Source organism: Rhododendron vialii, chromosome 5a, assembly GCF_030253575.1.
Source record: "Rhododendron vialii isolate Sample 1 chromosome 5a, ASM3025357v1".
NCBI classification, from domain to species: Eukaryota; Viridiplantae; Streptophyta; class Magnoliopsida; order Ericales; family Ericaceae; genus Rhododendron; species Rhododendron vialii.
In genome coordinates, this window is record NC_080561.1 from 13,883,718 (window position 1) to 13,898,750 (window position 15,033).

Consider the following 15,033-nt stretch of genomic DNA (forward strand, 5'->3'; position numbering starts at 1 on the left):
TTTGATTTAAAAACGAACTAGTTTCAAAAAGGGAAATGATAGTACCAAAACCATTTTTGTTGGTGCTAAAACTTTAATGCACAAAAGGCTTGTACCTCGTGCAGTGTATAAGACTTTATCCCGTTCGTTTAAGGGTTTTAAATTTTGGATTGTAATCATTATTTTATTTCTCTTTAATCATTACTCTCATTTTTTCTCTCTATCTCTCTCTATTACCCATATTTTCAATCATTATTCTATTTTTCTCTACACTTATTACATACAAATCCAAATTCAAAATCCCAAAAGAACAGACAGCAACAAAAACAGTTTTGGTATTATCACTGCCCTTTCAAAAATATTTTAAAGTTTGACTTTACTTTCAAAGTGCAGCATGGGCGCTCCCATCTCGCCGTATGAATGTGCACCTTGTGATGGGGACTATGCGGTGAGATGGAGGAGTTGTGTACGTGCCACAGAAAGCACCAAATAATGTCCCTTCCCCTCCACGTCACCGCCGGCTCTCTCTCTTCCCCTCGCTGCCGTCCGTTTTTCTACTACGTAATTTTTTTTTTACTGTTTCCGTTTCCATAGTAGTACTCCAGTATTTTAAATCCCCATATTTTCCCTCTCGTCCAGCCCAATGTCAATCGCATCAATTCCAATCACTTTTGGAGGCTTATACCAGGCTCATAGCAATGATTGGAACGGTTCAATTTATAGAGCTTGTCAACTTTTTTGAGTAAGTACGAGAAAATAAGTTTAGTAGAAAGCAGTTGCACTTATCGGAACTCATTTTCCTTGAGATAAATGGGTCCAATCATTGCATTTTTTTTTGAAGATAAATTTCAAATAAACATGTTCCGGTAGTAGTCAATCACTATACAATCAACATGATTTTTCCATACTCAAAGTTACGAATTCCGGAAAAAGAACGGTTTCGAGTATTATTCTGAACCCTAAATGGACAACAAAAATTGAAATTGTACCGGACAGGATGGTAGTGACGGTGTAATGGACTCGAGTCCCTCCTAAGTCACATAATTTGCTTGCAAGTGCTTGAGTGAGAGTGCAAGCGCGAGCATGAAATTTTTTTTGAAATAAATCACAAACTACCAAAATTTATGAGAGCGAGAATTGAAAGCGTGAGAACACTGTTGGAATTAAGAGCGAAACTAGGGGTGAACAGTGCCCCGGTAGCCCGCCCAACCCAACCCTCTTTTTTTTTATGGTTTGGAAATAGTATTTAAGCTTATAGGTTTGGGCTGAGTAAAGATTTTAAGCCCGTTTAGTAATTGGCTAAGTTTGGAAAAATTCCTTTAAGGCCCAGCCCGATAAAAATTAAATAACTCTTTTTTTAATAATAATATATATCGGAGCGGAACAACAACTAATTAGACACCTAAAAAAATACATCATAGTTTTCGATCAAATTTTAATGATCCGAGCCGCTCAATGTGATCAGAATGTGATTTAAGGATACTCGCGAGAAATTAGGAAAAAAAAAGACTGGGAAGAGCTTGATCTGAGCAGTTTTTTAGCTTCGATTTGATGAATGGTTCAATTAAAAACTGCTCAAAGCAAGCACTTTCCGGTTATAGTTTTTGCTAATTTCTTGCGAGTACCCTTAAAATCACATTCTGCATACATTGAACGGTTCGGATCATAAAAATTTGATTGGAAACTATGAGATTGAGATTTAGGATGTTTTTTTAGATGTTTAATTGGTTGTCCGCGGAACTGTCCCGAATATATATATACACACATTTTTACAGTAATAACTCGTACTTGTCTTCATTTTTTTGGTGCTCTACATGAAATGATGTGAAGAAGTGTGATATAGCTTCATGAATGTTGGAGAGTTTCAACTTTTTTAGCACTTTAATTAGTTTTTATGGAGACAATATAACAATATGTTGGAGAGTTTCAACATTTTTAGCACTTTAATTACTTTTTATGGAGACAATATAATTGTTATTTTATGGGTCTATTTTAACAGTGGTGTGGGAACTTAAAACTTTAAATTTAATTATTTCGGTTGTGAATTCTAATCAGTGATCATCACGGTTGATTAATTTACGTTTGGGATACAATGCTTAAAAAAATAAATGGTCTTATAGGGCTAAAATTTAAATTGGACAGAGCAAGTGATTATAGTAATTAAAGCTCTAATATACATTAATGGAAAATGACGACTCAGAACAAGTTTTGATAATTAATATCCGTCAAGAATATTTTCAGCATTAACAAATATTTTTAATATTTTTAAATATTAATTATCAAAAAATGTCCTAGGTCGTTATTTTCTCGTATTAATTGAGCAAATCTCGTTACTATGTAGTGTAAGCCGGCTTGATATTTGTGCAGCCTAGGCTAAACTTGACGGGAGGAGGCTATTTAAACACGAGCTGTCCCCTGGAAAATCTGGAGGAGAGAGAGTGAGAGAGTGAGAGAGAGGAAGACGATGGCTCTGTCAAGCACCAATCCAGCCCTACCCAATTCCCTCCTCACCAAATCCCACCTCTTCCCTTCTTCTCCTCTTCTCCTCCCAATCACGCCTACCCGCAAATCATCATCGACCTCAATCTCCGCCTCCCTCAAATCTCCCCATAAATGGACCCCAGGCAGCTGGAAATCCAAACCGGCGGTTCAGCTCCCCGAGTACCCGAACAAGGCCGAGCTCGAATCGGTCTTGAAAACCCTAGAATCGTTCCCCCCGATCGTGTTCGCCGGCGAGGCGCGGAGTCTGGAGGAGCGGTTGGGTCAGGCCGCGCTTGGGAACGCGTTTCTGTTGCAGGGAGGGGATTGTGCGGAGAGCTTCAAGGAGTTCAGTGCGAATAACATTAGGGATACGTTTCGGGTTATTTTGCAGATGGGTGTTGTTCTTATGTTCGGTGGTCAGATGCCTATCATCAAGGTTTGAATAGAATTCTCTCTCTCTCTCGGACTATGGATTGTACGTGTATATACCTATGTATAAACTCCATCAGTCCTATATGACAATAAACAAAGAGTCTAGTACCACAAACTTAGGTGCCATTAAGCTTTATTTTTAAATCTTCTTTTTCAAAAAGATGGCAAGGTAATTTAAAGCTCAAATATAATGAAAATGAAAAATAATTTTAATTTTTTTGCACTGTTTAAAAGATCTCAATGAGATCTATCAAACGAGATCATATTAGTAGGAAAATTATTTGCGCAGACACTTTTTTTAGCTTGAAATTACATTTCTTTTCTAAAAGTTCATTTTTAAAGAAACTGGAACACGGCCTTAAACACACTAACACCGCAGATGTGGGCCCTACGTACACTGGAGGTGTGTAGTGTGTGTGGGCGTCACATGCCTTGTGAGTGACTGGAAGTGTTTGTTTGTGGATATAGACTTGTTGGAAAATATATTGTTTGTTTATTTTCGCAAATTGCGTCACTAATCAGATTAGAAAGGGATTTGGACCGTCGTGTCTGGCCATTTGTGAGGCCCACGTTGGTAATCAGGACTCTTCACTTTTTAGACCTTGTCAAAAAAATATCCAGGAATCATATTTATTGATATCGATGGTTATGTTTTCGAATCACATTTACGTTGTCTACGATGAAAAAAGAAAGAGTAAGAGTTTGAAATCCCTGATAAAAAGAGTTTGAAATCCGAACCATTATTTTTTGTCTAGTTACAATGATTTTAGTCACATTGTAGTGGGAGTGATGTTCTTGACGAGGTCTAGTCGCTCAAAGGACTGGAGAGAATCTTCCACCGATTCAAAAATATGATTATTCTAACTTCTGCCCAAAGGGTGTAGGATCATAGATAAAAGTTGCATTAATATCCAACAAAAAGTGTATTGATATTTGTGAAAGTGTATTAATATCTGTGAAATATGCATTTATATCCAAACTTGTTTAGAATTATCTGCATATTATCCTCCTCGTGGACGGAGGTTAGCAAAACCGTAAAAAATAAAGCACGGCAAAAAATAAAGTTTTTTTGTGCATTTATATATTTTTGGACTAATGAATAGATGTCGTGAAATTGGTGGAAAAAATTGGATATTATGTTCGGTAGAGTTTAATTGTTCTATTTGATTAATGTCATGATTTTCAAAAATAGAGATACAATATGGATGGAGTGTATCTTTGTATGGTATGTTCTGAATGCAGGATGCACGTACGTAGTTATGGTTTTTCTATTGCGAGTGTTTTAAAAGACGTGCGAGGCGCAAGGTTTGGGCTTCGCAGAGTTGAGCTTAGGCGCACGCCTAGGGGCTGAGGCGAGCGCCTCGTGAATTTTTCAGACACCTTTATTTCGATTAGGCCAAAATCGATCTACACTGTTGATCTATGATGCACAAAAGGTGGGCTAATGCACCTGATAATTTCCTTCTATGCAAAGAGAACTAATCGGCAACCCTAGAGATGAATATGCTCAAATCGATACACAACAGTAGCCAATGCCAACAAGAGCAGCTTCTGTTTAACCATTGAAATGATATGTTTTATGACACCTTAGCTACCGCCTCATTCGAGATTATCACGTTTTGCCTATATTAGAATACTTGTTCGAATAAATTGCGCCTCGTTGCTGAGAAAAAAAAAAATTGCGCCTTTGATGAGGTGTGCACCTCGCCTCGCGCCTTTGCGCCTAGGCTCCAAGGGACCTTATGCCTCAGTGTGCCTATCGCCATTTAAAACACGGGTGTGCCTTTACAATTAGTGGCGACTCCAGAAAATTTTGTCAGTGGTGTCATTCAAAGAGTTAATATTATATACTTCCTGTAGAAAATTTGCATTGCACTCTTTTTTCAATACATAACACGTGCTTAAACTTCTCAACCTATGTAGCATGGACACTCTGTCGGAGACCATGTACCGTTGTCAAACACTTTTCGGACACCAACACTCTCCGGACACGTGTTCGACACTCGAATCCGAAGTGTACTACTTTTTCTTAACGTTTTTGGTTTGGACACTCCAAAAAATGCTTTGGACACTCTTACGATACTCTTGAGACACTCACAAGACATGTTGGGGTGTTAAACGAAATGGTTAAGAATCTTGTTAAAGCTTAGAAAAGTTCTTCTTTGTGTAACATATGATAGTTTATTGATGATAAGGACCCATAGATGATGAACGCTTTTTGTAGGAATATTTTTGTGAATAATGTGATTATTATATAAAATGTAAGCTATATATGGTGTTACATATATAGAATCAGAGATGTTTATACATATAATTGTATACATATGTATCATTTAAAACGTGTCCCCTAACGTGTTGTGTCCTCCAATTCTTTAAAATTGGAGTTTCAAGAGTGTCGATGTCGTGTTGTGTGTCCGTGTCGGTGCTACATAGTTCTCAACTAATTTGTGAAGGACGATTTTGATGTATAGATATTGAAAAATATGCAACAACAACAACGTAACCATCTAGTCCCCAATCATTGGAGTTATGGGCAGGGGAAAATTGGAGATAGACCTAACCTTTTGGCAATATATGCACAAATTGACTTGAACAGTGCCCCCTATACCCAATGTTCTAAAAGTCGCTAGTCGCTGGTAGGGCGGTCGGCCACCTTCAAGCCATTAATCAGCTATTAATCGTTAGTCGGACCTAATTGGATAGGCCCCGCCATCGATTAATCGCCAATTAATTCATTGTTTTAGAACATTGCCTATACTTCTAAGAACCGATGAGCTAAAGGGACGTTTTGCTGTAGAACCATGCCCCAAATCAAAGCCAAAAAGCATAAGAGAGGGCAGGCCTAGAGACCCAAATTCGTAAATATGAAAACACCAAATTAATGACACAGAGATTTGCAAAATGGGTAGAAATGTAAATTTGTGTATCTAGTCATACCCGAGGCTTTATGTATGTAGTTAAAAAAAATTGCATGAATGTATGTATGTATGTTGTAGTTGTGGTAAATATTGGGTCAGAGACAATGTGTGGGTCCTTTAGCAGTCAATTTGGACAAGGATGCTTCTAAATACAGCCTTTAAATTTCTTGTTACCCTCACATTATCATAAAGTACAACAACTTATGCAAAAGTATAACTTTTATGATGCCCTAGCAGCTACAATTAACAGCGTAAATTTAGAAGATCCCAATGAAAAACAATGAAGAAAGCGATTAGGATGTGGCACCTCCCTTTGATATTATTACCAAACAACCAAAGGTGGGTTCATGCCATTTTCTAGTGGTGACATAGAGGGTGAAGTTGTCTTTTGTTTCTTCATAGTACCTAGAAACATAAGGGTAGTATTCGTACTTTTGTTTGAGTGGGATCAACCGACACCATTCCCTTCTAAGTAGCGTCGCGCCTGTTTATGATTTTATTCTAAAATAAGTATCAGAGTTAAACTTGAATGACAAGGATTGCGTAATGATTATTTTGGTAGTGCACATGATATTCCTTAATTTTCTTTTGGATGGTTATTGATTTTTTGTTTGTTTGAATTGGTTATTCAGCATTGTGTATGTCTCCATGTCTATTCTCTTGATGATGAGTCTGGTATTGGGTTGTTAGAATATCCTGAACAATCATGCACTTAAGAAAATTATTGGTCAAATTTTGGGTTGAGATTGGGTTGGTTATGAGAGAAATAGAAATCATTTTTAAGTAGTTGTGATTTGTAAAAATCTCTTGGGTAAGGACGATTCAAAGTCGTCGCTGCAAATTATGGACGTTTTTTTTTTTCCTAAAAACATCGACTATGATGGTTTAGGCAGGAAGAATTTTCAGGTCAATGTGACAAGCCAAGATTGGAACTGCTATCGTTTATGTGAATTGATCATTCCTTGAGTTGCAGCTTATTCTATTTGATTCAATCGCTTTCAGCTTAATGATTTAATCTAGTGAAGAGATGATTCATGGAGTCGATAAGGCCATTGCATTCTTTGTAATTATTCTTGACATAAATCATTACATTGGGTTGCCAAAATGTTAGTTCCAACTTTTTTGAGTATGGTTTTTATATCAGAAGTTATAGATGAGGTCTTTTAAAGTAAATGACGATAATTACAATAATGGCTCATTAGGTCGGAAGAATGGCTGGCCAATTTGCAAAGCCAAGATCAGATCCGTTTGAGGAGAAGGATGGGGTAAAGCTGCCTAGTTATCGAGGTGACAATGTAAACGGGGATACATTCGATGAGAAATCAAGAACTCCAGACCCTAATCGAATGATCAGGGCTTACACACAATCTGTGTCGACATTGAACCTCTTGAGAGCTTTTGCTACTGGAGGGTATGCTGCCATGCAAAGGGTTAACCAATGGAATCTTGATTTCACAGAGCATAGTGAGCAAGGGGATAGGTATGGTTTTAACTAATTCTATGTAATTTGTTTGCACAACTGAACACCTAAATATAATCGAACTTTTTGTAGGTTGTGTATGCGTGCAAACATATTATTTGGACTTCAAACTGTACCGAGGTGTTTGTTATAGATTCTACTAGATATGGACCAAAAACAACTTCAGGGGTTGATTATTTTCGAGGATCCAGTTTGTAGTGTTTAGGTTATGATTTTTAGAGACGACTTTTTAGATTTTTACTTGTATTTATTTGTGGTTGGTATTTTCCAACAGGTACCGCGAATTGGCTCGTAGGGTTGATGATGCCTTAGGGTTCATGGCCGCTGCTGGCCTCACAGCTGGCCACCCAATCATGAAGACAACTGAGTTTTGGACATCTCATGAATGCCTCCTTCTACCGTATGAGCAGGCCCTTACAAGAGAGGATTCAACTTCTGGCCTTTATTACGATTGCTCTGCTCACATGGTTTGGGTTGGTGAACGCACGCGACAACTTGATGGTGCACATGTTGAGTTCATAAAAGGACTAGCCAATCCTCTTGGCATCAAGGTATTTATCAATGTGCTTTTTGTTTCACAATTTTAAAATAACAGCTGTTATTCCTTTAGTATTCTCCCTAATTTGTAGTCTCGTCTTCTACTAAGCCTTTGAATGCTTGACTTTTGGGTTATCCCTTGTGCTAGATCATCTCCATTAGTTTGGCAAATCCATTGCCATTTGAGAAATTTTTAGATGTCAGTAGTTTTGCTAAAATAGCGTTGAGCCAGTTGAGCAACATTGCTAAAAGTTGATGGAGGCTGTGCCATGATTTCAATTCGGAGGTGGCACCCAAAAGACATAATTTGACGAGTTGAACACAACAAGCAATTATCACTTTGTTGATTACAAACACTTTCACACTAAACTTGTGAACACAAAAACACACTATCACTCACAAAGAATGACTCTCTCTCTCTCACACACACACAAGTTAACACAACTCACTTTAGGAAAATTCTCCTAAACACTAACTGTGACACCCCAACCCGGTTTTAGTAAAATAATACAATAGGACCACAGACCAAATGTGACATATTACAAGTCATCTCCCACAAGCAAACATACCAAACAAAAATTGCCCTCCCCATCGGTTTACATATAACAGTAGTTCTGATGCCAAAGAGAACAACTATATTACAAAACATGCATAACTACGCCGCCACTAGTCTAACAATGTAGTGGACCAACGCTCCCGTGGACACCAGGAGAAAAAACCCACATAAACCGTAAGCGAAACATGCTTAGTGAATGAATCAACTCAAGTGAATTAACATAATTAGTATCAAAATAACTACAGGTGTTCGAAGGTTAATTATTCCTAATACCCGAACAGTACACATTTCACAAGCTAATCATCCATCAACATACTTAATATTTGAAGAAATACACGTGTTCTAAGGTTGACCGATGACTGATGCAAACCAAAATTACGGGGATAGATTCATAAGAAAGATCATCCCGAAATGGAATACAAGGAGCAAAAGCACTCAAAATATATTTCTTTAGATATCAAAAACTACTAAAACAAGGCACTCACCTATTTATAGACTCAAGACTCTATTAACACTAAGGACACTAAAAAAGACTCAAACAAACCTAAATCCTACTACATCATACACCCCATTTAAAAAAAACTTGTCCTCAAGTTGGACAACAAAACACAAAACAACTAAATGAAGAAAACATAGAATAATAGAAGTATTTATTATGCAGCTCCAAAGTAGGCATGTGGCTGCATTTCTTGGATCCACGTCATACTCATGCAATAATCCATCTTCAGTACAAGCTTTCGTTTGTGTACATCCACCGGGTCCATCCTTATGTGCAAATAGATCACCCACTTGGCATGCCTTTTGTGTAGTAACACAACAAAGTAATAGGCCATGATTCTAGTTCCCAACGCACACCAAGAATCATAATCATCTAACACGAAGTGCCAAGAGTCCAACTTCACTTCATACCCAAGGCTTGGTCAAAACCATGCCCATAGGATCTTCAAGCACCAAGTAGTCTACACCCTCTTTTGGCAACTTTGGAACTTGTTCCGGCACCACCACAGCACAAAAGTGTGCATCTTGCATCTCTTGCTCTATCGATAACTTGGAAGACAGGTGTTGGAAGTAATTATCAATCTCAAAGTCATAACTTCCCTCTAAATCATGGCTTGCCTCCAAAACTTGCCCACTATCTTCCAAAGGTGTCAAGAAATGCTCATTGATCGGTAGGATACGTCATATCCTTTATCTTCATCCTCACCAAACTCTTCTTCAAACTTGTTATATATGGGAACGCCATCTAAATCACCTCTAGCCCCAAAGACCGGATTATCCTCAACATCTTCATGTGAGAGTCTCTCACATTCAAAGATAAAAACATCATCATCATCGTTGTTATCATCATTTGCATACTCATCATACATGGGAATTCCTTCAAGATCACCTCCAAAGTCTTCATTTGAAGACTCATCAAAGATGGGTAAATCTTCACATTCATCTTCAATCTTAAAGACATAATCACCTTCAAGAACATCTTCACTTGGATATTAATCGAAGATGGGAAAATCCTCAAAATAACCGAGTTCCGTCCCCCCTTCAAACTCATCCGGATTGAGGATCACATCCTCCTCAAACTCGTTTGGATCAAACTGCCCTTAAGATTCAACAAGGCCAACAACAATGTTGTTCTCCTCGTAGTCAAAACTAGACGTGAATTGACTATGAGAATTATCACCTTCACGAGGTAATAAACAATGCACCTTCTTAATCAAGGTAGCAACTTGTCTTTTCTACAACAATTGCACCTTATCATTCAAGGTAGCAATTTGTGTACTCAACTCTTCAATCTCATTCGTATCACGGTTTTGGTTGCCAAAATTATCAATTCCATCATCATTATTCACCATGAATGTTCTACCTCTACCTTCCTTTCTTACTCTACCTCTATGAGCTATTACAGCCATCAATCGCAACAAAGAAATAACCCAATCAATTCTATCAACACCCAGCCAACTCAGTCAATCACCCATTTAACTTAGTCAAATCAACCCAAACTCAGTTAACTCAACAAACAGATACAGACCCAGTCAACTCAGCTCAGAAAATCAGTGAATAAGTATCACCCAGTCAACTCAGTCCCCAATAGAAGACAGCAATGAAAAGAAGGCTCATAACAGATCAAAACGACAACAAAACCCATCTAGAACAATCACACCTGACAAGATCGAAGTGGGTATTCGAGCTGTAGGTCACAGTCGACCAGGTCTGGGCAAGAACTGGTTCAAAAATGGCTCCAATCACTTCGAACATGGCCCAATCACGTCGAATCAAGCCGAACAGTGATCGAATCAAGTCTACGGCACTCTAGAGAGCTTTACAAGGTTCAAATGGGCTCCAACAGCCTTCGAATCAACAGATTAGGCTCCAAAAATGGTCTATTCAGTTGAATCGAAGGTTGTTCTGGTGCGGTTTGAAGGTTAAGAGGTCTGTCCGAGGTCGTATAGGCTAGTGGTTGCGTTTTAGGTTCACAAAGGTCTGATTCGAAGGTTTATTGTTCGATTTAGGGCTGAAATGGGTTGAAAATGGGCAGGTTAATGAATTTCAAAGTGGATTGATGTGATTTAGGGCTCTTGGCGAGTTTCCGGTGCCGTTCTAGGGTTCCGGTGAGATTAGGTTTCAGGTGAGAGCTCCGGTGAAATGAAGGGCTAGGATCGAGCTAGAGGCTCTGATACCAAATGTTGCAAACCAAATCAAGGGGATAGATTCATAAGAGAGAGATCATCCCAAAATGGAATACAAGGAGCAAAAGCTCTCAAAATTTAATTCTTCAGATATCAAAAACTACTAAACAACTCACTCACTCACCTATTTATAGACTCAAGACTCTATTAACACTAAGGACACTAAAAAGACACAAACGACCCTAAATCCTACTGCATCAAACTATTAATGATACCCAAAAAGTAAAGATTTTCTATAGGTTAATCACCCATCAACATACTTATTAACCCAGAAAATACATGTGTTATGTAGAATAATACTTTTTTTATCGAACCTGGGGGTGGCCTGTGCCACTCCCCCTGCTTATTGGCTCCGCCCTTGGGGATGACACGCTAGCAAGCCAATTTTTAGGCAATGACGTTCCTAAAGCGGCATACTCCAATGTAGATGCTCTTAGTGTAGGCAGTTCAGCTTTCAAGTTTTACAAAATAAGTTTACCTGCATTTTTCTCTCTTTTGAAGTAGCAGAACCAGCTTTGTAGATTTTTACTTGCAATAGTAAAATTTGATGGCTAATACTAAGCGTCCGCAATGCAGGTGAGCGATAAGATGGATCCCACTGAGCTAGTTAGGCTCATAGAAATTCTGAATCCTCAGAACAAGCCAGGAAGGATAACAATAATCACAAGAATGGGAGCTGAGAACATGAGAGTAAAGCTTCCCAATTTGATTAGGGCTGTTCGCAGAGCAGGCCAAATTGTCACATGGGTCAGTGACCCCATGCATGGGAACACTATAAAAGCTCCTGTTGGCCTTAAAACCCGTTCCTTCGATGCAATCAGGGTAATGTTACAATCTAATCTTAGTTTGTGCTTGGAGTTTTTTTTTTTAATTGTACTGTTTATTATAATATTTTATGTTTAGTTTTTCACGGGCTTTTCATTTATCGCATCCATTGAACTGTTTAAAGTTCATTGAATGGATGAATCTCTGATGCAGTTTGCACTTCGCAGCCTGGCCCGAGGCAGTGTTTCAGGAGGGGGAGTAATTGGTAGCGTTTTAATTTGATATCTTTGCTTCCTTTGCTGTATGTTGTGATGCTTCCAGGGTTGACATTATGCTGTTTTTGGCAACCTTTCCCATTTTCTAAATCATCCAGGGGTTTAAATATGTTTCGCGGGTAGGACAGGAACTGCTCCTGGATTAGCACTTATAAGAAAGTCAGCTGTGAGATTAGGGTGTCTTTTAAGTAGCAATCATGGTATTTCTGTTTGTGAAACTGGAATTCCATTTTTAACAGTGAGATATCTCCTTTCCCTTTTTTATTTTTTTATTTTTTGTGTCATCCGTGGCTTTGCCATTTGTGTTTCTGGGCAGCCTTCTTAGCTTTAGAGTAACAATAGTACCGTTATCTTTTTGGGAAAATTTGGATCTTTGCTTCTCTTGATCATTGTGTTTTTTCATGGTCATAATAAGGGGCATTTGTTGTCTGGTGATAATATGTTAACTTCTCGTATTTGTTCTCTCCATCTTTGCCACTTTAGTCTGTCTGTCTGTCTCTCTCTCTCTTTACGTTTTATTCCTATTCATGACAGAAGACAGCACTAATGATATCAAGAATAAATTTCAGTGGTATTTCCTTCCCTTGATCATTTTGTTTTGAGGCTCCTTATTGATTTTGCATTTTTAGCTTTCAATATCTTTGAAGCTGTGGGTGTGTGTATGTGTGCGCACGCGCACATGCGTGCTTGTGTCTAACCTGGGTTTCTTTTCTGTAACATGGAGGCAAAGCCAAAAAACACTAACCTCCCTCCGTTTAGTGTTCTGCTCTGGTATTCCCCAACTAGAAAGAAGGATATCAATATTCATAATGTTGTGTATTTGTTACAGGCTGAGGTAAGGGCCTTCTTTGACGTGCATGATCAGGAAGGAAGCTACCCGGGAGGTGTACATCTGGAGATGACGGGGCAGAATGTAACTGAATGTGTTGGTGGTTCACGAACTATTACATTCAACGACCTGAGCTCCCGCTATCACACCCATTGTGACCCAAGGCTCAACGCCTCTCAATCTCTAGAGCTTGCCTTCATTATCGCAGAGAGGCTCCGAAGAAGACGCCTTGGACCACAACACTCTTTCAAAGTCTCAACGCTTCTCAGTGTATAGAGCTTGCCTTCATTACTGAAGAGAGGTTCCGAAGGAGGAGCTTCATACCACATCACTTTCTGTCTCTTTTTGGAAGCTTGCTTTTGTCTTTTAACCTTTGGTAAAATTTTAGCTCTTGGTTAATAGGTCTTGCTTTTATGCCTGTCAATATCTTAGAACTAGTATTATTATATGCTTGAGTCTGAAAGCAAGGCCCATATTGCTTCTAGGTTTTATACAGCTGAAATATGTAAAATAAAAACTCTTTGTTCTTGGTTGGGAGCAAGTGATGTGCATATAACAAACATTTGAAGTAGTTGTACTCTTGGCCATAAGGCCCATGACAGTATTTTGTCGTGCTCGTATTTTTGGCAGAATTTTTGCTCTTTACTATTAACGTATGGATATTTTGTGGGTCATCTACTGGCAAAAGCGTCATGTAAATTTCAACTCAATCAGATATCGGTAAAGACGTTTATGAAACATCCAACTTTGCTTTAGAATTTAGGTCTGGATTCTGTAGCAAAAATGGATGTTTCGTAAACGCCTTTACTGATATTGGTTAAAAAAGGATTGAGTTAATTTTTTACAAGGATCTTAAACTAACTAATTTGAACAAAATGCGGTTTGGATTTTTTTTGTAGGACTCGAGACTGGTTTAAAGTGCCTATGTACGGCGTGTATGTAGATGAGAGTATGAACCTATAGCAGCACTCTTCTGCATTACTCACTTGTGATCTAGACTTCTTTTTATCTGTTTGTCCAACTACTTATATTTTGAAGATTTACATGCCGTGTCTAATCACAAGATATTGGGCGTTGTTTTCTCTGGTGTTCTATTGCCCTTGTAGCATTATCAACCATTGTGTTGACCTCAGCGAAAGCATACACCCTAAGGTAACGCTGTGATGTAAAGCCCATCTTTTAGGAGCAAGTGTCATTCCCAATTGGTTTTCTTCTTTACAGTAATTGGTTTACTTCTTGCTTTAAATTGCACTCTTTGGAATACGATTGAAATTACATAGGGTGGCCTATGGCGATGACTGATCTGGTCTTGCACTTTCAGCGGCTTGAATCCACCACCCTCTCGAGATACCAATTTTCGGTCCTTGCCGTTGAATTTGAGGGTACCTGTGAAAATAGTACTCAGTTACTTGAATAATCCACCACCCTCTCGAGATATCTGCTGCCTGTTGTAGTTGTATAATATAACTTGCTTGAACTTTTGACTAACCATCCTGACTGAAGTTCATAAAGCTATACTCCAATCGTTCAGTTCCATCGGAATCTCTAGCCGCGGGTTAGAGAGCCTATTGAACAATGGTATGCTGAAATTTCATTGAAAAATGGTTTGTAACATTTGTTCACATGGTTGGAAATGAGACAAGTGAAAGCAATCTAATCTTTGTTTAGTTGCTGAATCTCCTTTCTTTCTGTCATCGATTTGGCTTGTGACTCTACAAAACTAATTGACGTTCACATGTTTGGTGGTGTTGGGAAAAATATCCATGGTGATGTTCTTCAAGTACACTATACCCCTGCTTTTCTTCTTTTTCTTTTTCTATTGACTTTTGAATACTATACCCCTGCTTCGTGGTTAAGAAATGTGATAACATATCTCGTCCACACTCGAAAATCACGAGACCATGTTCATCTTGAGATTTTGGATTTGGGATTCTTTCTCTGCGCATAGTTTTTAATAAATTTTCTCTTAATTATTACTCTCATTATCTCTCTCTCTCCACTCATTACTCAAATTCCCAAAATTAACATGGTCACATGATTACTTCTTTATCTTCACTACTCGGATGTTTGGGCCGACTTCTATGCACCTCAACTAAT

General features: G+C 38.4%; 1 protein-coding gene across 2 annotated transcripts; it reads left to right on the top strand.

The window, feature by feature from the left end:
• Nucleotides 1-2,323: 2,323 nt before the first annotated feature.
• Nucleotides 2,324-13,540, top strand: LOC131325725 (phospho-2-dehydro-3-deoxyheptonate aldolase 2, chloroplastic-like). 2 transcript variants are annotated; one of them, XM_058358132.1, is made up of 5 exons: nucleotides 2,324-2,896; nucleotides 7,013-7,290; nucleotides 7,565-7,841; nucleotides 11,644-11,889; nucleotides 12,937-13,540. In XM_058358132.1, the coding sequence occupies exons 1-5, from the start codon at nucleotides 2,444-2,446 to the stop codon at nucleotides 13,210-13,212; spliced, it is 1,530 nt and encodes a 509-aa protein (XP_058214115.1). In that variant the 5' UTR covers nucleotides 2,324-2,443; the 3' UTR covers nucleotides 13,213-13,540. The 2 variants fall into 2 exon arrangements, with proteins under 2 accessions (XP_058214115.1, XP_058214116.1); XM_058358133.1 differs by lacking the exon at nucleotides 11,644-11,889 and having other exon boundaries at nucleotides 2,380-2,896.
• The last annotated feature ends 1,493 nt before the right edge of the window (nucleotides 13,541-15,033 follow it).

What these genes read in the sequence shown, in the direction of transcription:
- LOC131325725 (XM_058358132.1), top strand. Translation starts at nt 2,444, where the DNA reads ATGGCTCTGTCAAGCACCAATCCAGCCCTACCCAATTCCCTCCTCACC. An exon ending in GTCAGATGCCTATCATCAAG is followed by an intron (nt 2,897 to 7,012) that starts GTTTGAATAGAA and finishes ATGGCTCATTAG; the next exon opens with GTCGGAAGAATGGCTGGCCA. An exon ending in CATAGTGAGCAAGGGGATAG is followed by an intron (nt 7,291 to 7,564) that starts GTATGGTTTTAA and finishes ATTTTCCAACAG; the next exon opens with GTACCGCGAATTGGCTCGTA.